The sequence below is a fragment of the Phocoena phocoena genome, chromosome 9 (assembly GCF_963924675.1).
Source record: "Phocoena phocoena chromosome 9, mPhoPho1.1, whole genome shotgun sequence".
NCBI classification, from domain to species: Eukaryota; Metazoa; Chordata; class Mammalia; order Artiodactyla; family Phocoenidae; genus Phocoena; species Phocoena phocoena.
Window position 1 is genome coordinate 92,141,533 of NC_089227.1, and position 22,936 is coordinate 92,164,468.

General features: G+C 46.0%; 1 protein-coding gene across 3 annotated transcripts in view; it reads left to right on the plus strand.

Moving 5' to 3' along the window:
• Positions 1-1,326: 1,326 nt before the first annotated feature.
• Positions 1,327-22,936, plus strand: part of TBXAS1 (thromboxane A synthase 1) — a 149,934-nt gene continuing 128,324 nt past the window's right edge. For 2 of the 3 annotated variants that reach the window (XM_065884397.1, XM_065884399.1), the window contains exon 1: positions 1,467-1,555. In XM_065884397.1, the coding sequence (XP_065740469.1) occupies positions 1,467-1,555 (89 nt within the window). Of the gene's footprint in view, positions 1,556-22,936 lie in introns of all 3 variants that reach the window. The other variant, XM_065884398.1, reaches the window with a different exon arrangement.

Sequence of the window (22,936 nt, forward strand, 5' to 3'; positions counted from 1 at the left end):
CGGGCCCAGCCGCTCCGCGGCATGTGGGATCCTCCCGGACCGGGGCACAAACCCGTGTCCCCTGCATCGGCAGGCGGACTCTCAACCACTGCACCACCAGGGAAGCCCTAGAGCCTTTATCTTGTCACACTTTTTGGCCCGAAGGCTTTGTCCACGGCTCTTTACCGGAAGGTCTCCTCCTCACCTGAGACTCTCAGCTTCAAGCTTTCCTCCTCGGACAGATTTCCTCCCACACTCTCTTAATGGGTTACCCCAGTCATTCCCAGTCACAGCCCCATGTTCACAACCTTCACAGCACCGTTCTCAACTTGCTATTACTTATTTCTTTGTCTACCTGTTTACTGTCTGTCTCTCCCCAGAGAAAATTCTCCAGAGTCTAGTACTTCTATTTTCCAAACTCTGTAGACCCAGCACAGAGCCTGGCCCCCATACGTGGTGAATAAACAAATGAGTGTCATGGTGAGTGAATGATTTCCTCTCGGAAACACCCTTCCAGTTACTAAAGGTATCATACGCTGAGTAATAAGCAAAAAATAATTCTGTCTACCTTAGTCAGATAAGCTCACAGCTAGAGCAAAGGACCCATACATGAGCCAATGGATATGCTATGAGACATTTAAGAAATCCTCCAACTCATGATGAGGGGGCTGACCCGAGGCAAGATCTTCAGTCTGTCCCAACAGGCAGTCACCAGGGACCCCACTGAATCCACAGGTGTCAGTGGACCCCAGGAATGAATGAACTTAATGAGATGGATATCCTCAGTGCAGCCAGCATTCTTCATCAGGCTGATGTCTGGCCTCAAATTTTTCTGGGACATTCAGTCTCCTCACCCATATCATCATTTAATTACAAATTAATTTTTTAAAAGAGGAGTCTCTCTTTTTTATTTTTTTGCGGTTCGCGGGCCTCTCACTGTCGTGGCCTCTCCCGTTGCGGAGCACAGGCTCCGGACGCGCAGGCTCAGCGGCCACGGCTCACGGGCCCAGCCGCTGCGCGGCACGTGGGATCTTCCCGGACCGGGGCACGAACCCACGTCCCCTGAATTGGCAGGCGGACTCTCAACCACTGTGCCACCAGGGAAGCCCGAGGGGTCTTTCTTTAAGGACTACTTGTCACAGCAGAAATCTATGGTTGCAACCATTTTCTTTCCCAGCAAATAGGGAGCCAGTTCTGCTGCTGCTTCCCGGGGAAGTTAATCTAAATGTTTATTGACTGTACAGTCATCAAGAAAATAAAGTTGCTGATTCACTGTCTTACACTGAAACGCTTTGTTTTCCCCTCCTCTTCCTTCCTCTTTATAAGAAGACACTTCCGAGAAAGAGCACATTTCAGGGACCCACTTGATGTGATGTTTTCTTGGTTGCCTAAGTCTTTCATCTGCGGATCGTGGTTCCTGTAACTGCAGGGGGACCAGCCCCACCCTTTCTTCTGGAAGACCACCCCTCTAGGGTCTCTGAGGAACAATGGAAGTCTTGGGGTTCCTCAGACTGGAAGCCAGTGGCCCCATGGTGATGGTAGCCCTGTCAGTGGTCCTCTTGGTTCTCCTGAAGTGGTAAGTACAGCCAGCATGTTCCAATGATTGTGACATTGTCAGGAATAGCAGCCGTGGAGCCCTGCTGGAGCCGGGGTGGGGTATGTGGGAGTGTGTTTTTCTTCCCCTCTAATCTAGAGGGAGTTGAGTATTAACACAGCTTCAGAATTGAAAGCAAACAGCCAGGTTAATCTTTTGCTCAAATGCACGAGATGGAGGTGTCAGGAAAGACTGGTGATTCAGTGGCTGAGAACACTACACGTAATTAAGTTTGAAAGAGATGGAAAAAGCAACAAATTGGAAAGGTTTGGGGAGAAGTAGCTCCTTGCACCCCCATCCTATCTTCTCACCTCGTTTTTCTAAGATCCTCTCCCCAAGTTGCATTTACAGCAGATGCAGCCTCCTGGGTCTGATGACATTAAAAACAAAAAAAAAGATATAGGAGCTGTCTGGCAACGTGGGCCACTTCGTAGAATGTCATTGACAGGGATTTCTGTAGGTTTAAGGGCAAAGTGGTGGAACTAATTTCCTCATTTTCTAATATTTGATGGAAGGGAATGGATTCCAACGAACGCAGTGTGTGCAGTGCCACAAAGTCTGAGACCCTGGGGGAATCTCAAATTTAAACTGGGAGTAACCTCCCGTGATTTAGTTAATTCAACAGGAGGTTTTCTGAAGTCTGGCTTGATCGAAGGCTGGATGGAAGGCCCCACAATATGTTCTATTTGTACATATTCACCCTGTCGGCAAAACTTATTAAAGTTACCCACTCCATCGAAAGCACCTGAATTTAGGCGGCTCTGGTTTTTGAGGGGAAAGTTGAAAAAAATAATGGAGAACTTCAGTTTGAACAGAATTTCAATTTATGTCTCTGGTAGTAATAAAGCCTCCTCTAGATTAATAACTGGGAAAGCACTTTGAAAAGCATCAAGCATTATGCAAACGTGAGGTATTATTCTTTTGGAATTTGCATAGCTGAAAATGGAACTCACGTCTGATGTTCTAGGATGATGAAATTACCTCTTGGAAATTGGCTCTGAAACCCAGCTTCAGTCCCAGTGCTGTTTTGCTTTCTAACTGGTTTAATTATCTTTTGAACTTTTCTCAGTGTGGCTTATCTTGCCTTGAAACCAGCCACATGCAAACCCAGGAGCAAGTGGCACCCCCTCTCCCCCCCAACTCCATTCATCCACCTCAGCTTCTGCTCAGAGACGAGATGCACTTAGCGCAGCGCCTGACACGTAGCGGGTGCTCGGTGACTATCATTTATATAACCTAAACGCACAGGAAAATAAGTCTTCAGTGCTTTAGGTATATTTAAAATTTCTCATTAATATGCTTATTAATATTAATTTCTCATCGACAGTTGTGCTCTGACTGCGACTCTCAAAGTGTGTCCAACCTGAGGCCTCCAGGTGGTCTCGCAGCATCATTGTTCCTATTGCACACTTCCCTGCGCTTCTGTTTCTGTCTTTATTGGGTCTTTTTAATTTCCGTAGTCTTGACTTCCAGCTCAGTGCCTGATATACAGTACGACCTCGATAAACGTCTGATGAATGGATGAGTGAATTGTATACATTAATGTTGCTCTGGTCACGGAAAGAGGCATGTGTCCTGACTGAGAAGTTGGCTGTAACTGGGTGTTTCTAATCAGCGTAGATCAGAGTCACGGCCAATAACACCATACCATTCAGCAAGGCAGTTGTGCATTTGTAATCTGTTCTGGGGCCATGCTAATCACCTGGGTCAAAGACACAGGGATAAGAGAGATGCATGAAGCAGAGATGGTGAACAGGAAGTGAGGGCCGACTTCTATTGGTTCTTGCAAAAATATTTATTGATTTGTTCATGTGTGCCAGGCATGGCGTGAGGCCCTGGTACAAGGTCAGAAAACAGGAGGTCTGGATCAGATGCCCAAGGTTGGGGAGACGTGAAGGTTCTGGGTGAGCTCGGTGTCTGTTGAGGATAACGCCGAAGAGAAGGAGGCAGCAGGAGGGAGTAGCCATGGCCGTGGCCGTGGCTCTGGTGTTCCTGGGTCTATCCCTTGATCAGCTCAAGGTCACCATCCTTGGGCTCTCAACCCTCCTCTTCCAGGCAAGACTCCAGGTCGCCTCTGAGCAACAGACATCAGCTTGAATGCGGCAGGGCCTCCCTCCAGCTTCATTTTCTCGACAGGGTGCATGTGGGAGACAGAGGGGCGCTCTGGGAGAGCTGGAGGTGGAGAGACCCTAACAGCCATGTGGCCCCCGAGGAGATCTTGTGGAGGGTGCTGTCCTGAACGTTTAAACTCCTTAGTCTTTCCTTTAAGAGTTCCCCCTGCCATTGGACCAGGCAAGTGTGCAATGAGAGCCTTGACTCTGGAAAGGTAACAAGAGGAGGACCACTTCTTGTCTGCTCAACGAGCCTAGGAGTTCTTTCAAGGCAGGACAGAGGTCCTGTATCTCATTGCAGTTCTGGAAACTTCTGTCCATGAGTCAGATATTCTTCTAGCATCTGGTTGAATGCGGGTAAAGTGAAGAAGTACACATTCATCAGCCCAGCACCCGGGACGTAGGGTTTGGTCCCTGACTCAGCGGCTTCATCCACCAGGCTCTGACCCCAACCTGTTGGACCTGGCAGTTCTGTGAATAGTCACGTTGCTGCAGGCGTCCATGCCTCTGCCCTTGCTGGTCTCCATGCTTGGAATCCCCTTCCTCCTCTCTTTCCTTCAAGGAGCTCAGGGGCACCTCCTCAGGGAAGCTTCTCCTGTTTGCCCAAGACACTGAGAAGTCCCACTCACTGTTGTTTTCCTCATCACTCTCATCTCTACCACCACCCTTGCATGCAGTTGGTGCCTAATAAATGTTGGCTCGACTCTCCCCTGGCATTTTGCTTTCTTTCTTTCTTTTTTTTGGCCACACCATGCAGCTTGTGGGATCTTAGTTCCCTGACCAGGGATTGAACCTGGGCCAGTCCTGGACAGTGAACCACTGCACTGCCAGGGAATTCCCATCCACTGATATTTTCTTGCTGGTTCTTCTCTTAGGCGTCACAGCTCAATACAAATCTAATTCTTCTGCCCACGTGCATCACCCTTTTCCTGAAAGCCTATTGTGTTTTCAGTTTGGACCAACTTGGTGTCCACGTTTCTAATAGTTATAAGTGCACTGTTTTTGAATCTCCACTCACCTTGTACAGCAAGACCATGGCATGTACTTAATAAACACTTCTTAATTATTAAGTGTTGTGTGAATTTAGAAAGAAGACAAAAGAGTCAATTTCATCTAAAAAGAGACTAATATAACATAGGCATAGTATATTTTGATAGTTTTCCCCAAAATGCATTTGACACAATTTTTTGATGACAGTCACTTAAAGTGACAGTTATGAGGCTGAGCTGTGTGCACTGGGGTCTGAGGAGATCACGGCTGTTCCACTGGGGCTGGAGATGAGCTGGTATGTAGAATACATTAGCTAGAAGCACGTGAAGCACATGCAAAGGTGATCTAAACTCGTGATAAAACATTTTTTAAACTCATTTTTTCTGTATAAAATTGTTGGAAATGCTGACTTCCGGAAGAGATTTGATGTACAAGAAATAAGTTGTGTGAGTTGAATAGTGGTAGAGGCAATCTTAAGTATAGTGTATTTAAACTTTCAAGTGTACCTACGAACTGGCAGCTTTTGGTAAGATGAGGGTTTCTTTATTAAGAAAGAGTGTAAGGACTCCCTATATAATTATGTACAAGTTCATCTGCCCCATCCATACAGACAGAAAGTAGATTAGTGGTTGCCAGGGGCTGGAGGAGGGGAGAAGGGAGTGACTGCTGATAGGTATGGAGTTTCTTTTGGGGCTGATGAAAATGTTCTGAAATTAGACGATGGTGATGGTTGCACAGCTCTGTGAATGTACTAAAACCACTGAATCACATACTTTAATAAAAGGATGAATTTTATGACATGTGAATTATATTGCAATTAAAAAATTCATGTACCCAGAAAAAAAAAAAAAAAAAAAGAAAGAGAGAAAGAATATAAAGAAATAGCCCCGATATTAATAGTGGTTTTCTTCCAATGGTGGGATTATGGGTGATTTTTTTCCTTCCTTTAGTCTTTCTGTATCTTCCGTATTCTTTTTAAAAATGAATATCAATTATTGAGCAAAAAAAGAGAAATTTTACTAAAAAGAACAGGGAATTGCTCCTCTCTAGTGCTGAAGAGGAAAGCAGTTTTATGCTTTGGGCATAGAGGTCTTGAGACTGTACGCTAACTATTTCTACAGCAAAGTGGAATATACAGGGGAGTTTGGAGTAATCAGGGAGCTTCTTGGCTGATGAAGCAGTGAGAAAAGTAAACCGTGGTTGTTGCATTAAGTAACTAAACAGTCAAAGCAGTTAAATATATAAATATGGTGGAAACTGAGAAGAGTTGTCTTGGGAAGGTGGAAGGGCTTTCAACGCCAAGCTGCATTTAAATCTCAGGAGCCTGAGACCCAGAGGTATAAATCAAATGGACATTAAAATAGGAATCAGGGTAAGTTAGTGTTCTGATCTAGTCTCATTCTAAGACCAGGTTAAATTAAATTGTGAATGGTGATTATTAAGACTTAAGACTACAATGAAAAAGTCCATCCCTGTACTTGGAAGTTTCTTTCTCAGAGAGCTTCCTTTACATGTGGAAAAACTGGATTCTAATTCTAGACCTACATCTAATCACAGGCCATATTTAAAAGAAACCACTGCTCTCTGGGATGCAAGATGGTTCAACATATACAAATCAATAAGCATGATACACCACATTAACAGAATGAAGAATAAAAAATCCTATAATTATCTCAATACATGCAGAAAAAGCATTTGACAAAATTCAACTTCCTTTCATGATAAACACTCTCAACAAACTCGGTATAGAAGGAATGGACCTCAACATGATAAAGGCCATAGTATATGACAAACTCACAGCTAACACCATAATCAACAGTGAGAAGGTGAAAGTTTTCTCTCTAAGATCAGTAACAAGACAAGAATGCTCACTCTTGTCGCTTTTATTCAGCATAATGCCAGAAGTCCTAGCCAGAGCAATTAGACAAGAAAAGGAAATAATGGGCATTCAAATGGGAAAGGAAGAAGTAAAAATACCTCTGTTTGCAGAGCATGTGATCTTATATATGCAAAATCCTAAGGACTCACAAAAAAAACTGTTAGAACTAATTAATGAATTCATTAAAGTTGCAGGATAGAAAATCAACATAAAAAATCAGTTGTATTCCTACGTACTAACAACAAACTATCTGAAAAAGAAATCAATCCCATTTACAATAGCATCAAAGAGAATAAACTACTTAAGGATAAATTTAACTAAGGAGGTAAAAGATCTACGCACTGAAAATTATACGACACTGATAAAAAAAAATGGAAAAGGTTGCAAAGTACATGGAAAGATATCCTGTGTTTATGCATGGGAAGAATTAATATTGTTAAAATGTTCATACTACCCAAAGTGATCTACAGAGTCAATGCAACCCCTATCAAAATTCCAATGGCATTTTCCACAGAAATAGAAAAAAATCCTAAAATTTGTATGGATCCACAAAAGACTCTGAATTGTCAAAGTGATCTTGAGAAAGAAGAACAAATGTGAAGGCATAGCAATTCCTTTTTTTTTTTTTTTGGGCTGCACAGCTTGTGGGATATTAGTTCCTGACCAGGGATCAAACCTGTGCCCCCTGCAGTGGAAGCACAGAGTCCTAACCACTGGACAGCCAGGAAATTCCCCATCACAATTCCTGATTTCAAACTATATTACAAAGCTATAGTAGTCAAAACAGTATGGTTCTGGGCTTCCCTGGTGGCGCAGTGGTTGAGAGTCTGCCTGCCGATGCAGGGGACACGGGTTCATGCCCCAGTCCGGGAAGATCCCACATGCTGCGTAGCGGCTGGGCCCGTGAGCCATGGCTTCTGAGCCTGCGCATCCGGAGCCTGTGCTCCACAACGGAAGAGGCCACAGCAGTGAGAGGCCCTCGTACCGCAAAACAAAACAAAACAAAACAAAACAAAAAAACAGTATGGCTCTGGAATAAAAACAGACACATAGATCAATGGAACAGAATAAAACATCCAGAAACAAACGGTCAATTAATTTTTGACAAAGGATTCAAAAATACACAATGGGGAAAGGATAGTCTCTTCAATAAATGATGTTGGGAAAACTAGATAATTATATGCAAAGTAATGAAATTGGACCCTTATCTTATACCATAAACAAACAAAAAACTCAAATTGGATTAACAACTTAAATGTAAGACCTGAAACTGTAAAAATCCTAGAAGAAAACAGAGCAAAAGCCCCACGACATTGGTCTCGGCAATGATGTTTTGGTGTTTTCGACACTAAAAGCACAGGCAACAAAAGCACAAATAAGTCAGTGGGACTGCGTCAAACTAAAATTTTCTGCACAGCAAAGGAAACACTGAACAAAATGAAAGGCCACCCAGTACCTTCTAGATTTACTCCATGACTGCTTCATCTGTTGATGGTCTTGCTTGGGCTGGTCTGTGCTGAATGCAGCTGCAGCTGCTGGTGGTGAAAAAGAAGTCAGATAAGACCCAGTGGGTCCACTAGTGACTGCTCCCTCTCCTGCCTGGGCCCCCTACTCTTCCTCAGTGGCAGTTCCTATGGTGCTGATTGTCCCAGGAGCCGGGAAATACTCTCCGGAAGTGGCTTTTGGGGGCCTTTTAGCTTCGTGCATGATTTTTTTTTTTTTTTTTTTTTTTTTTTTTGCGGTACTCGGGCCTCTCACTGCTATAGCCTGTCCCACCGCGGAGCACAGGCTCCGGACGCGCAGGCTCAGTGGCCATGGCTCACGGGCCCAGCCGCTCCGCGGCGGGCGGGATCCTCCCGGACCGGGGCACAAACCCACGCCCCCTACATCGGCAGGTGGACTCTCAACCACCGCGCCACCAGGGAAGCCCTCGTGCATGATTCTTGCTTCTCGCCTTCCAGCCCCAATCCTTCAGCCTTTCTGGGTCTCCAGCCAGTCACAGGTGGCTTTGGAAAGCAGAAAGGTCTTGGTCTAGGTCTTGAAACGCAGGGAAGGATTAGCAGAGGAGGGTGGACATTTTAGGTGGGCAAGTATCACAGGTGAAGGCAACATTGGGGTTTGTAACATTTGGTGGAACAGACCATTCAGAGTGTGAATAATAGATGCATTTTAGAAACACATTTTAAAGGCCGTGGATAATTTCCAGTGTCCCAGAGCATGTAGAGAAGGATGAATGCTATCTGCCTTTTTTATTTTTTGTGCTTTTGTCTAGGATATGATCGGTACTTCAGTTTAATAATTCAGTGTTGAGCTTGGAGATAAAATTGAGCCCCCTTAAGAAAACTAGGTCTGTGTTTCCTTGAGGACCATTTTCACAGAATATCATTTTTTGTTTTCTCTCTTTTAAATAGCTATACACAATATCCCCAGCCTTCTTCTCACTTTATTGATTTTCCAGAACGAGCGTACGAGTTGTGATTATAAAGTAAGGTGACTGGTTATTTTAGCATACACACCAGAACTTATACAGCCAAACGAATTTTATGACCTTCAAAGGCAGTTTCCTGATAGGCTATACCCTTACTGCAGATACGCCATATCAGAAAACACATTCTTAGCACTTTTCTTTGGGAACCGTCCGTGGTGTGTGAACGCGGTTTTTTGACCGCCCTCAAGGCAACAAATCATCATCTTTGTTGAGAACGGATTGATTTTTTTAAAAACAGCCCAAATTTTGGCAGCTAAGTGATTAGACAGGGTAATATTATTTTTAATCCAAAACAAAATATGATTATAAGACAATAAAACTTGTTGTTCTTTATTGAGAAGTTTATGAGGCATTTCTGGAAGCCAAGGGATTCTGTCAGGCCACACTCATTGGGCCTATGAGTTGCTCTTAGTTTAGCTTTGTTTTAAAGAAAACAACAGCAATAATCTTAACCCTTATGGTTATATCTCTTCTTACCTTGTAAGGAATTCAGGCTTGTGGAATTGGTAGCATTGACTCTTTGGTCAGAGATGAAAGAAGAATCTCATTCATTCTGTAAACAAAGCAGACCATCGGATTTACGTCGGTGCCTTACTGAGCTGTTTGAGTCAATGCTTGGTGCTGCTCTCCTGGGAGGACAGTGGTTCTTCCAGAAATAAAGCCACTGAATGGACCCTCCCCTCCACCCCTGAGTACCATGGTAACAACATACCAAATAGGCTGTCATCTGCCACTGAGGGCAAGGGCCTCATCTTTGGGAACCTGAACAGCGTGGCAAGGACTTGTTTCTGTTTGTAAAAATGACGTACATCTCAACAAGGGGGCGAGACTTGGGGGAGAGCAGGGACAGGGGGCAGGTCTCGTGCTGCTGTGGATTGGCGCTTCAATTATTAAGCGCCACCTTCTCCCTGGTTTGCCAGAAATCTGTGATGCTGCACAATGTCCTGGGGGTGGGGGAGGGGCGTCGGCCGAGTGGGAGACCCCACGACCCCCGCCATCTCAGGTGTCTTTGGGCCCCCAGGCAGAGCCTGGCACGGGGCTACCCTGCGGGGCCATCCTAAACCTCTGGGTGGCCTTGCGAAGGTGTGTTTCTTAGGTTTCGCCTCCGCAGATGGAAATTCCTGAATCTGGTCCCAGAAACAGATGGCTTTTTTTGCTCAAAGTTTTCTGGGAAAATGGTGTCAGAGAATGACAGCAAGGCCAACCTCTACCAAGAGTGGCTTCAACCACAACCCCATTTCCCAAGCCCTGCCCAGAACGCCCCGGAGAGAGCCAGCTCCGGGCACCAAACCCAGCAGCTGCCTCTGCCCTCTGAGCTGGAAGGTGCACTGAAATCGTCCCCGAGTCTCCCGCCTCCACCCCTTCTCTCCACACTCTGCCTGCACATCACAGACTCCTGCTGCCCGAATGCCCTCCCCTGTTTGAATGAAATCCCACCCACCCCTCAAAACCTTGTCCAAACGTTGCTCTTCCTGAGCGTCTCCTTAGCCAGGCCAGCCCTCAAGAGCCTGGCCTCCTTTGAACTCCAGCAGTGCCTGCTGTCCCTTGGCACACACTGTATTATTCTATTGTTCATGCCTGTGTCCTATTTCCTAGCCTGATGATAAGGCCCTGAGGGCAGGGGCTGACTCTTAAGACGGTGAGTGCCTTGTACATAGTAGCTGCTCAGTAAACATTAATGATCACAATCACGGCGCTGCTTCCAAATGACTGCCGTCACATGTGCGTGCGAGCCAGTCTCCCTCTGACTGGCACACTAGTGCCACCATGTTCTCAACATCTGGCAGAATGCTTTGCACGCGGGTCATTGAAAGAGTAAATAAATTCCTTCTTAGTTCATACCCTCATTGAACGCTGAAGGCTTTCTAGGCTATGTGCTGGTTCTACCTCATTGATGGGCTATGGATCACGTGCCCATGAGCTCAGATACATAAAGTAACTGTCACATTAGAAATCAAAGGGCAAGGCTCCGATGCCAAAGGAAGGGATGGGATAGAACGCAGGACACAGCCATTTAGAAGATGAGATATGCGGGGAGCACAGAACACTTGGTGTGTGAGCGGGGCATCCTGACCACACTGTAGGGAAGGGGACGCATCCAGCCCCCAGCAGAGGCATCAAAGGGCAAATACTTCCTTCTTCACTGTTTCATTAACCGCTAATCCCCACAGTTCAAAGCACCGCTACCTAAACTCTTCACCGACATCTACTGTTTATATTATTTCCCCATAGGTCCTGTGTTCTATTGTCCAAACAACGATGTATATTTAAGTAATGAACGATTTATTTTCCCATTTTAATTATTCAAAGACAAGCCGAGGGAAGCTCTGCCAGTGAGAACAGTGATCCATGAGAGAACCGGCATTAGCGCACCAAGTTATAATTCTTCCCCGAAGCAAAGAAACCTGACGTTTTCGTTAACCTGCACAATCGTATCGTCAATAAAGGCACGATTTACATTTAGGCTCTTTGCAATGTTGAAAATATCTCACGTACCCTCTTCCTATCTTCGCAAATCAATAGGCATCCGGGAAGCCCAGGCTGTGAGCACCGTAAAGCACCGTCAGTTATACACTGAATGGTTTCAACACTGTCTGTACACAGAGAGTGACCAAAATTGGTAGCATCGTCTCATGATATAAGGGAGATAACTGGGAAGTTCTTAGGAGAAACATGGCACTGTGGAAATCAGCAAGACCTTTCCAGTTGAGGGCAGATACACTTTTTCCACTGGAGGACCTTGGGCAAGTCACTCCATCCTTGCCAGTTTCCTCACTGATAAGAGAGGGCTGACAGTCTCTGGCTCTCAGCATACGGCATCCTTTCCACCCAGCCCCCCAGGCCAGCTCTCCCTCACCCCTCCCAGTTAGCCCAGTCTTGTTTCCTAAGTGGTGGCTGAATCCTTCTCTCCCCTCTTTCTGCTCTTCTACTCCTGTAGTTCAGGATTTCAAGAGCGTCCCTTGGCTGGAAATAGACACCCAGCTGATTTCCCTACCTCGTGTCATGTGCCCCTCAAATTTGTCCTCCAACTCTGCAGCCGGAAGAACACACCAGAATCTCACCGCTGCTTCAGAAAACCCTCCCGTGGCCCTCCCCGCCTGGGGAACCGGTCTCCCTGGCTGGCGCGGGAGGCCCTCTCTGACCTGGTCCCATCCACTTCTGCGTGGTCACCTCCTCACCTGGCACCTTGCTCTCCAGTTCTCCCCACGCCACGCTGTTTGCCCTCAATTTCCTTCCCTCTCCTGGGGTGCTCTTCACCCCTTCATTCCGGCGAGAGCCCTGCATCTCCTGTGGTCTTGGTCCTACCACAGCTGGTACCTTCTCTCTCTCTCTCGTACCACTTCCCTGGCTCCCCCATTAGAAGGTGAGCAGAACTGGGTCTTACCCAGCTTTCCCCTTAAGTGCCTAGCACTGTGCCTGTACACTTCTGTTGGGTAATAGGCATTCAATGATTTGTTGACCAAAGCTGAATTAAGAGGGACGGTGTATAGGATTTCGTGTGGCGCACGCTTGGCATATAAAGACACAAACTCATGTTAGCGGTTCTTTGCTGCTATGAATAACCTCATAGAGAATTTCCATTTATTTCTGGATGCATGTCACTGCAGCCAGCTGCCACCCCTACATGTTATAAAACAAAATTTCACTGAATTGAACTCTGGATCTCAATAAAAATTTCATCTTCATAATTCAGGCAAGACTGGGCTGTGGGTTGAAGTTCATCTCTGCATGGTTTATGAGGGAAGGCTTGCTAAACAAAATCTTAGTGCAAAGGTGACTGTTGAACCCATTTAAGAAAATAAACTATTCTCAAGCACGTTAGCCGACGTTAGTTCATCAACACCGCCTTTAAAAAACACACTAAAACCACTTCACTCTTGGCTCCCTTTCCCCACATGTGTAATGGTCCAGAGCTTGGGCTTTGGAACCTGATTGCCTGGGTTCAAGTCCTGGATAGCTTCGTGACCTTAAGGAAGTTTTTAAGGTCGCTGTGCCTCCGTTCACCCAGTTTTAAGTAGGGATAATAACAGTGCTCGCCTCACAGCGTGCTGGAAGGATTAAACTCGGAGCCGTGCTGGGCACCGTTAATGTTCAGTAAGTGTTAGCTATTGTTACCCCATTATTAACTGCAGGTTTGGACTCCACAATAATCACATAGGTGCTAGGTAGGTAGATCGTGGTTTTTATTTTATTGTTTTAAAATACCGTTTGGAATTCTCACATGATCCCCAAGACTGCACTGAAGTGAACAGTGAAGAGAGAGCCATGTGTCAAACACGTGGCCTCATTTTGAACGATCTTGAGCTTATACCATTAGGTAGCTTTTGGTCTTGAACAAGTAAGATGGGGTTTAAAAAATACCTATTGGATTTAGCAACTAAGAAGTTTTAGGTGATGTTGGAGGTGGTAAGAATAGACGCCAGATTGCAGCAGGTTTAGAAGTGACTGGGAAAGAAGAATAGCCTTTGTTTCACTGGTTGACACTTGCCTTGCCCTTGGGTTTGAGAACTTGAAGTGTAAACGATGCATAGCAAATCAGTAAATAAATCCTGGGAAGTTCTCACTCTGTTCTCTCTCACAGACCAGACCTTTGATTTCCTGCGCACTCTTGTCCAAGCCCCTGCCTTTGTTATCCCTTTATTATGACACTGTAAACGTTTCTTTGCAGGTTCAGTTCTCTCCCGTCTTAAAACATACAAGTGAGTCAGCCGACCAACAGGTACCTCTTCTCTGACTACGCGCTCCACCTCTGCCACGACTGCATCTCATCCTTCCCTTCCCAGTCAAGACCCCACGCTTGCTCGCTTTCTCAGTTCCCATTTACCCTCAGCCCTACAATGGGGCTTCTGCTCCATTGCCCACAGAAACGACTCTCTCCAAGGCCACCAGTGAGTCCCTGGTTCCTAAACAGAATTCACATTTCCCAATCCTTCTCTTTCTTGAGTGCTTTGCAGTATTTGACTCTGATATGCTTAGTCTCTTACTGTTGGGTTTACTGCAGGGCTCTCAGTTGCGTAGGGGTAGAGAAAAGGCTGAGCACCTCGAATATAGTCCAATGGCCTCATTTTACAGATAAGGAAATGAAGGTCTAGAGGAGTGAACTGCCCTGTATCAGTCAGCTACTGCTGAAATAACACTGTGTAACAAACCACCCCAATCTCACTGGCAAACGACAACATTTATTTTTCTCATGGTCTGTGTGTTGGCTGGGGTAGTTCTGTTCCAGGCTTGGGTGGGGTTCAGATCTGCTCCACATGGGTTTGTGACGGGGTGTAGGCTGAAGAGGATACTTCAGGAAAGTTCTGCTCCTGATAGATCACAGGGATGCAAGAAATGCAACAGGAAATAAGCAATGTCTCTTGAGGGCTCAGCCTTAAAGTGGCTTAATGTCACTTTTGCCCATATTCCTCTGGTTAAAGCAAGCCACATGCCCAAGCCTAACATTAATGGGTTGGGGAAGAAGACTCCACTGTAGTGGGAGGTACTTCAAAGTCATAGAACAAAGGCAGTTGATGTAGAATTTTGATAAAGGGAGGGCATGAAGAGTTGGGAGGAATGATTCAATCTACCACATGCTTGAAGATCGCACACGTGGGTTGTGATCTCTGACAAAAGAGAGAAAGAGGCCATGAGTGACTAGACAAAACAAAAGAGGAAACATAGATAAAAACAAACAAAGAGCAAACAAAACAAAAATGTAAAGCTAATGGAAGTTTGGATTTTTATCATAAATGACAACAATGATCTCTGAAAAAAGAACAGACATTGATGGGAAGTTTGCCAGCTGAGGCAATGAGATGGTGAGTCACAGTGGGTCTTGGCTGTGAAGTGAGGAACTAGCACCAAGAAGGCTAAAGCAGGGTTGTGAGCTCAGTGTAGGGGCTCAGCTTGGACCTGGGCTAAGCCTGGGGATGAACCCAGGAATATCTAGATGAATAAGAGGTAGAGATCAGGAACTGACCAATGATGGAGCTACAACGTACCCTGAGAAGAGTAAATATTGATTCAGGGATGGGGTAGGGAAGAGAGCAGCTGCCACATAAAGGATCCAATTCTAGTCTGGAAAAGCAGGATTGAGGGAAAACATTTCTCAAGTCTAGAAAAACCAGAGGAACCCTGAAAGCAGAGAGCCTAGTGTGTTCACCATACCCTGAAATACAACAAGCAGGGGATATCCTCATAGACTGTGAGCTGTATCATTTGGGACATATTCATTGTTCTATGCTTGGCAATACATGTATGTATGCTGTTATACCAAGACACGGCTATGGCTGAAAACATAAATTGCTCCAGAATTACTATAAATATTCTCATGGGTGCTGGGGCCCTACTGAGTTATTAAAGAAAAAATATGTTTTAGGATGGTCGCTTGCCCTTCCAGAAACTACCCCTTGGTGCTGGCTAGTGGCTGAAAGGAGAAAGGGTGTGGGCCAGCATCACAAGCCCTGTTAGACACAGTGAACTGAGCTTGAGCTCTGAAAGATAAAAATTACATTCTCCTCTAGGAAGCTGCTGGTGAATCTCAGCAGTGACATGCTCTTGCAATCCAAAATCAGCCATAAACTTTCATTTCCTTTTTTGCTCTAAAAAGGATATGCTGACTGAAACAACTAAAATGTAGATTAGTTAGCATACTAATAATAAATACCAGAAAATACACACCCCAATATACAAAAATCCCCACAAACAAACAAACAAACCAACCCGAAGCCCAACGTTCAAAGTGAGCCAAGGAAAAATGTATTTGAATTAGCATTTTCTTTCATTAGTCAGTTTCTTTCCACGTTGCCTCCTCTGACCACAGGGACCTTTCCCCACCCACATACCCAGGTGTTGGCCTTTCCCATGGCTGGTGACAGCTCTGATGGTCTTCGTACTGGGTTAAGTAGTGTCCTCCCACCCCCAGATTCATGGTCACTTGGCACCTCCGAATGTGGCCTTAATTGGAAGTAGTGTGTTTTTAGGGGCAACCAAGTTGTTCATGCTGAATTAGAGTGAGTCCTAATCCAGGACTGATGTCCTTATAAGAGGGAATTTGGACACAGAGACACACAGAGTGAAGATGTTGTGAAGACACAGACACACAAGGAGAACATCACGTGAGGATGGAGGCCGAGATTGGAATGATGTATCTGCACAGGGGCTCCAAGGATTGCTGGCAAACGCCAGAAGCTAGGAAGAGCAAGGGAGGGTCTTCCCTTGGAGCCTCTGAGTGAGCTTCGCCTGGCCAACATCTTGATATCAGACTTCCGGCCTCCAGAATTGTGAGAGAGTAAATTTCTGTCGTTGTAAGCCCCCAGCTTGTGGTACTGTTACAGCAGCCCTAGAAGACGACTGCAGTCTCCTTCCCCTCATGAGCCTTGCTGAGCCAGGACAGACCAGTTGAAGGCCTGGCTAGAGGCTCAGGCTGTTCAGTCAGAGAGACCAGGCCTGGGCTGCTGGCTGGCCACTGACCAGCGTGTCAGACACTGGGGCTGGTCTCTACATCTCAGTTTCCCATCTGTATAATGGACATAACAAGGATGTTGGTGGAGATTATAAAGTGCTTGGTACAATGTCTGGCCCATAGCACATGCTTAATAAATGTTAGCTGCTATTATCAGCCATATGGTTTCCACCTCAGTTTGAAGTTTCCCTGATTTTACTTTTCCAGTAAGAGTCAAGTAGATATCTATTCCCTTGGGGATGTACCATGGCATCTGGCACAGAGTAGGCACTAAAAACAACTTTATGGAATGAAGAATGGCACAACTACAACTCATCATAGGAAGAAACAGCTTATAGGCTTCATAAGTTTTAGTAACCATCTGGAAAAACCCAAGGTGAAACTTTGGAAGAAGAATGTACTTTAATCAAATTTGTTCATGCTGGGGCATAGGGATGGTCCCTAACGATCCTTGTCCCCTAGGATTCACACCTTTGCTTAGTGCCCTCCTGCACTGTTCCAGAGTCAGCTGGGTGACCAACAGAATACAGCAGAGGTGATGGTGTATCATTTTTTTTTTTTTTTTGTGGTACGCGGGCCTCTCACTGTTGCGGCCTCTCCCGTTGCGGAGAATAGGCTCCGGACGTGCAGGCTCAGCGGCCATGGCTCACGGGCCCAGCCGCTCCGCGGGCTCTCTCTCCGCCTTGGGTTGCTTGTTTAGGGGGAAACCAGCTGCCATGTTGAGCAGCCCTATGGAGGGCCCATATGGTGAAGCCTGCCAACAGCTACATGAGTGGGCATGAATGTGATTCTCTAAGCCCAGGCAAGCTTTAGATCACTGCAGCCTCAGTTGACAGCTTGACAGTATCCTCATGAGAAACCCTCACCCACAAACCTCCCAGGAAACACCCTCCCAGATTCCTGACCCTTGAAAACCATGTGAGATGACAAATGATTGTTGTTTAAAGCCACTTAGGAGATGGGGGTAATTTGTTACACAGCACTAGATAACCAATACAGGCGATGAGAAAGGAATGGCCAGGATGAGCCAGGACTGGGACCAGGGACTGTAATGGGAGACATTATAAAACACAGGAGGCAGGCAAGAGGCCAAACCCAGATGGGTCAGACATGCAGATGGTCAGGCAGGTTCTGTGGGTTTGCACATCTGCTCCAGAGCCCAGGGGGGTGAGGCCACAACCAACCACATCACTGAGCAAAAGTCACTGAGATCTTGGTGACCTTAGACTGGAGACCTTGTTTTACACAATTTCCAGTTGGACCTTCAGTTGATCGCTGTAGCTATGAGGTCATCAAAGGCCAATGAGTGAATTTGCCAAGAATTAGGTCAACACAAAGATATGGGGATTACGGTAACAAACAAAATGCGATGGGATTATAATTTTTGAAACACTCACAATATTCTTTTGTTATTTTGACTGCCTAAGTTCTTTAAGTTATCTGCCAAGCTGGGAGGCAGAATGGGATTTCCTAGGCCCGTTCCAGGCTATTGGGCAGGTCACAGTGCAATAGAAAGTTGGAAATATTGGCTGGGTTTATGAAGATGTACATCAAATCCAACTGGCAAATATTTTCTGAATGCTTACTAGGCTAGTTATAAAAGAATTTAGAGTCATCCGGTGCACCTAGTACAAGTACCTAATGCTCCTTAACCTCCCCGTGGCTACTCAGGGATATTGAGACTCAACAGGTGAGAAAACAGTTCCTTTACTCTTTGCACAGGCCAGGTTTCCCCTTTAAATTGACCTGTCCTTGTTTCAAGTCTTGGGGCCCTGTTGACTGAGTGGCAAATCTGATCAGTTATTTGATCCCAGGGGATAAAAGAGTCCCGTGAATGGCATCTGTCTTTTCACAGGGGCATCAGAGTCCTTACTCCACAGAAGTGAGCAAAGCTTCCCACACCTCCTGTCTTGTAGACTCGTCGAGTTCTAGGCAATTTGCTGCTCTGCAAATGTAAAACAAGAGACACAGAGGCTGCTAGCTAAGGGCACAGACTCAGAGCCAGACAGCCTGGGTTTGAATGTCAGCTCCGCTACTTACTAGCTGTACAGCCTTGGGCGAGTGACTTAATCTCTCTGAGCCTCAGTTTTCCCATCTGCAAAACGAAGATGATCATAATAGCACCTCCCACACAGAGTGTGGAGAGGAGTCAATGAGTTAATGTGTGAAGCACTTAGAACAGCTCCTGGCCCCTGGGAAATAGTCTGTAACTGTTCGCTATTATTATGCAGGATATAGAGGCAAAAGTAGCCCCCCTGCCCTCTCTGGGCTCAAATGTAATTATCTTCTGGGGTTCACTCAAGGCAGATGTCTCTCTTTCACAACATCTAAAGGGTTCTTTAAGGACTTCATAAAAACAAAAGGATTAACTACAGATGACTAAGCCCACATGATGGACACAGAACCAGGTACAGTAAATAATGAGCTTAGGCAGGATTATATTCCTACAAACAATACACCAAGTTCTCCTGTTCTTTGTCTGCAATCCCCCTACCATGAGGGAGCCGGTGGCCAAGGAGAATGTCTCTGTGTGCCCAGGAAAATCTTGAGTGGGCTCCTGGAGGAGGCATCCCTCAAGCAGAGACTTGAATTCAGGGCTTGCCAGGTAAAGAAAAAGGCTGGGTACACCAGGCAGAGAAGAGTGCGCTGGGAGCAGGGTGAGGTAAGCAGGCACCTGGGACACGAGATTTAAGGAGGCACTCACTCTCAGGGTCGTGTAGGAGCAGGGTCAGCACCTGCACTTCCCTGGGAGTGAGTGCCTCCTTAAATTTTGCATCCTAGATGCCTCTCTTGTGTCACCTTAATCCTGGCCCTGGAGAAGAGCATGGGTAAGAGCCTGGAAGGGTGAAACAAGTCGGTATAACTAGCAATGTCCAGGTCATGAAAGACTGCTTGAGGACAGAGATCACCTGGAGTGAGGCTGAGCAGTTGGGCTGAGGCCAGATCAACAAAGGTCTTATGCGCCAAATAAAGGAGTTTAGCGTTGGTCTAAGTGACAGGTAGCCAATGAAGAATTCTGAACCGGTCCACAGCATGATCAGATGTGCGTGTTAGCAAGATTCCTCTGGCACTAGCATGGATGGCAGATTGGTGGATGAGGGAAGAAACTGGAGACTGGGAGGCCAATCCAGGACTCTATTGAGTCCATGCCCAAGGGACAGACAATGATGGCCTGAAATAGGGCAGTGCCAGTCAGAAGTAAGGAGTACTCACTAGAGAAGTGGTTTGAAGGTAGAATTGACAGTACCTGGTGATTGATTGCAGATGAGGTTTGATGGGAAGAGTCAAAAATGGCATTCCCTGGTGGCGCAGTGGTTGAGAGTCCACCTGCCAATGCAGGGGACACGGGTTCGTGCCCCGGTCTGGGAGGATCCCACATGCCACGGAGCGGCTGGGCCCGTGAGACATGGCCGCTGGGCCTGCGCGTCCGGAGCCTGTGCTCCGCAACGGGAGAGGCCCGCGTACCGCATAAAAAAAAAAAAAAAGGCACAGTTTAGAAGCCATGAGGAGTTATTAGGTAAGATAAGAAGTACACGGACGGCAGTTATCAGGGCTTCCCCAAGTCCAAGGGAAACCTCCCCACGGCCCATTTGTTTTCCATAGGATGCAGTCTCTGGGGGTCAGATGTGTCTTACCCTTTGTACGGTACCCACACTCTCTAAGTATCGCTGACCTGAGATGAGCCACTTCCAGACCCCAACCCCCCATCTACTCATTGGCTTTCCAAGTAACCTTAAGGTTGTCCAAGTCCTTTTAAAGACTGTGCAGCTGGGCTCAGACCGACACACCACCAAGTCCAGCCTTCCATTCTGGACACACAGGCCCCAGGGTTCTGACCTGCCTGCGTGATCCGGCCTGGGGCTCTGGGAGGCGAGGGAGGGGACGCAAGGGGGTGAGGGCCTGTCGGGAGGCTGGCGAAGCGTCAGCCGCTTGGGAAGAGCCTTATGAGAGACAACTGGGATCAGAAAGGCAGCTAGCTGGAGGGCAGCTGGGTTCTGAGGTGCTGTCCAGAAAGGCTGAGGCAGCAACGCGGGGGAAGGAGGGCCGTGTTCGGGGGCCAAGCCCGGAGCAGGGGGAAGTACTAGGGCTCACGTGGAGGCACACGCCGGGATGAACTTCCTCGGAGCTAGGTCACACGCACTGACCTTGTGCTCCACCAAAGGCCTCAGATCTCTTCCCATGAACTTCAGGGAAGGTCTCCCGCCCTTCCTGCACTTGAGAAGTTTGGAAGATATCAGCTCTGCACACGTTTCCCGATATTCTCATAAAAATAAAGGGAGTGAAAAAGCGAGTCAGAGCTCTTTAAAACATTAATTAAAGACACCATCGTTTCCTTATTTAACTGAGGGTTGCTGCCTCATTTGGGATTATGAGCAAAGCGAGACAGCATTTGTTGTGCTTGACAAAGTGGTTAACTCAGACTCTAGGTGAGTTTTGGCTTTCTCGACATCTTTTGATGTGCTAAGATTCCCCGGTGAGAACAAACATCGTCAATTACTTAAACAAGCCATTACCCTGAGAGCACGATTACCAGTGAGGCCCAGTCTACTAATTGGCAGATGAAGAGATAGAAAGGAACTCAGGCTCTGGCCTGGACCCTTACCTGTCAGGGAGGAGTGAGAGTCTTTTAAATTGTCTCGCGGCAATGTTCCTGCTGATCTGGGACGACCTAGTTATTTTTCCATCTCCGCAAAAATGCATCTTGGGTGACTTGAGTCTCTAGAGCCCAGAAGCTGCCCGTGGTTCTCGGATGAGAACCTCATTCTCCTGGGCAGGGCTACAGGACTCAGCGTTGGGGGAACACAGAAGCGTTCACAGAAGCAAAATTCTTGCTTCAAGGGAGTTGGTAAGAAGTTCTTTGGCTTGCTTTTTCCCTCACAAGAGCCAAATCCTCCAGCTTCTGGGACACGTGGGATGAGGCAGGGGCTTCTGTAGGGTGCTACATCTGAGCTGACAGTCCCCTGACACATAAGGAATTCAAGGCCTAAATAAAAGAAGCAGGTTTTCATTTTAAAATATATAAACATAGAAAATTAAAGTTATAAATTTAAATATATTATAATAAATTAAAATATATTTTATTTTAAAAATATTTACTATAAATTTTTTTCTCATTTAATTTTTATTGGAGTATAGTTGCTTTACAACGTTGTGTTAATTTCTACTGTACAGCAAAGTGAATCAGCTATACGTATACATATATCCCCTCCTTTTTGGAGTTCCTTCCCATTCAGGTCACCACAGAGCACTGAGTAGAGTTCGCTGTGCTATACAGTAGGTTCTCATTAGTTATCTATTTTATACGTAGTATCAATAGCGTATATATATCAATCCCAATATAAATATATTTTTTGATGCACTAAGCTATGACTCTTTTTTTTCCCTCTCCCCACCTAGAAGAGAGGTTTTGGGGAAGATTTTTTGCTGCATTTATATATGTCATTGGTTTTTCTTGTGGGGGGAAGGGGGAACTCAGTCTAGTTAAATTCAGTCAAATAACCAATACTTAAAAAAAAAAAAAATTCTAGAAGTGTTTCATAAATATCAGACACTAACTGGTCTTGTCACATAATTCAACTGCTCTCTTTTTAAAATAGAAAGACAAGTCGCGTGTGTATTTGTATTGTGAAACTACTTTCTGTGTTATCTTCATCATTCTTCTCCTTTAATTCTCACTGGCACGAAAGGGCAAGGCGGCTTCCAGAACCCTTCCGTGAGAAGTGGCAGAGAAATGGGGAACTAAGACAGAGGCGGGGCTGAGGTTCTCTCCCTTCTTTTTTTTTTTTTTTTTTTTTTTACGTCTTTATTGAAGTATAGTTGCTTTACAGTGGTGTGTTAGTTTCTGCTGTATAACAAAGTGAATCAGCTCTACGTAGACACATATCCCCATATCCCCTCCCTCTCGCGTCTCCTGCACCACTTGCTGCCTTCAGTCCTAGAAGGTGTCAGCTAGTTTTCTTGGGTCGGGCTGGGCACCGGGAGGCACACCTTAGAAAGCAGAGCTCACTCAGTGTTAAGGCAGGTGCCCAGCGCTTCCTCCACAGGAACCCCCAGAGCTCGCTCTTCTCAGGGGCCTCCTGGGACACCACCCCCTCAAAGCAGCAGCCTCTTCCAGCACCTTCACCGGCTATGGGTGACACAGTTTTTCTTTACTGTGCCAGCTTTCACACCTCTATCCTCAGTTTAATGGACTTCTGGAGATTGGCCTGCTTTGGAGGTCCCTGTTTTTTGAAAACTAGCCTTGGGGGAAAATAATAAGCATAAGGACCATTTGCCATTTTTTTTCAGTTCAACAAATATGTACCATCCAATGGTTGGACAGAGGAAGTGCTCTTCAGTGATCAAAACACACGTCAGCGGGCACATCCTCTGACACGTGACGCTTCTCTGCTGCAAGGATCATAATGTAAATGCTTAATCGACTGCTTGGCATTGGCCATTGAATGTG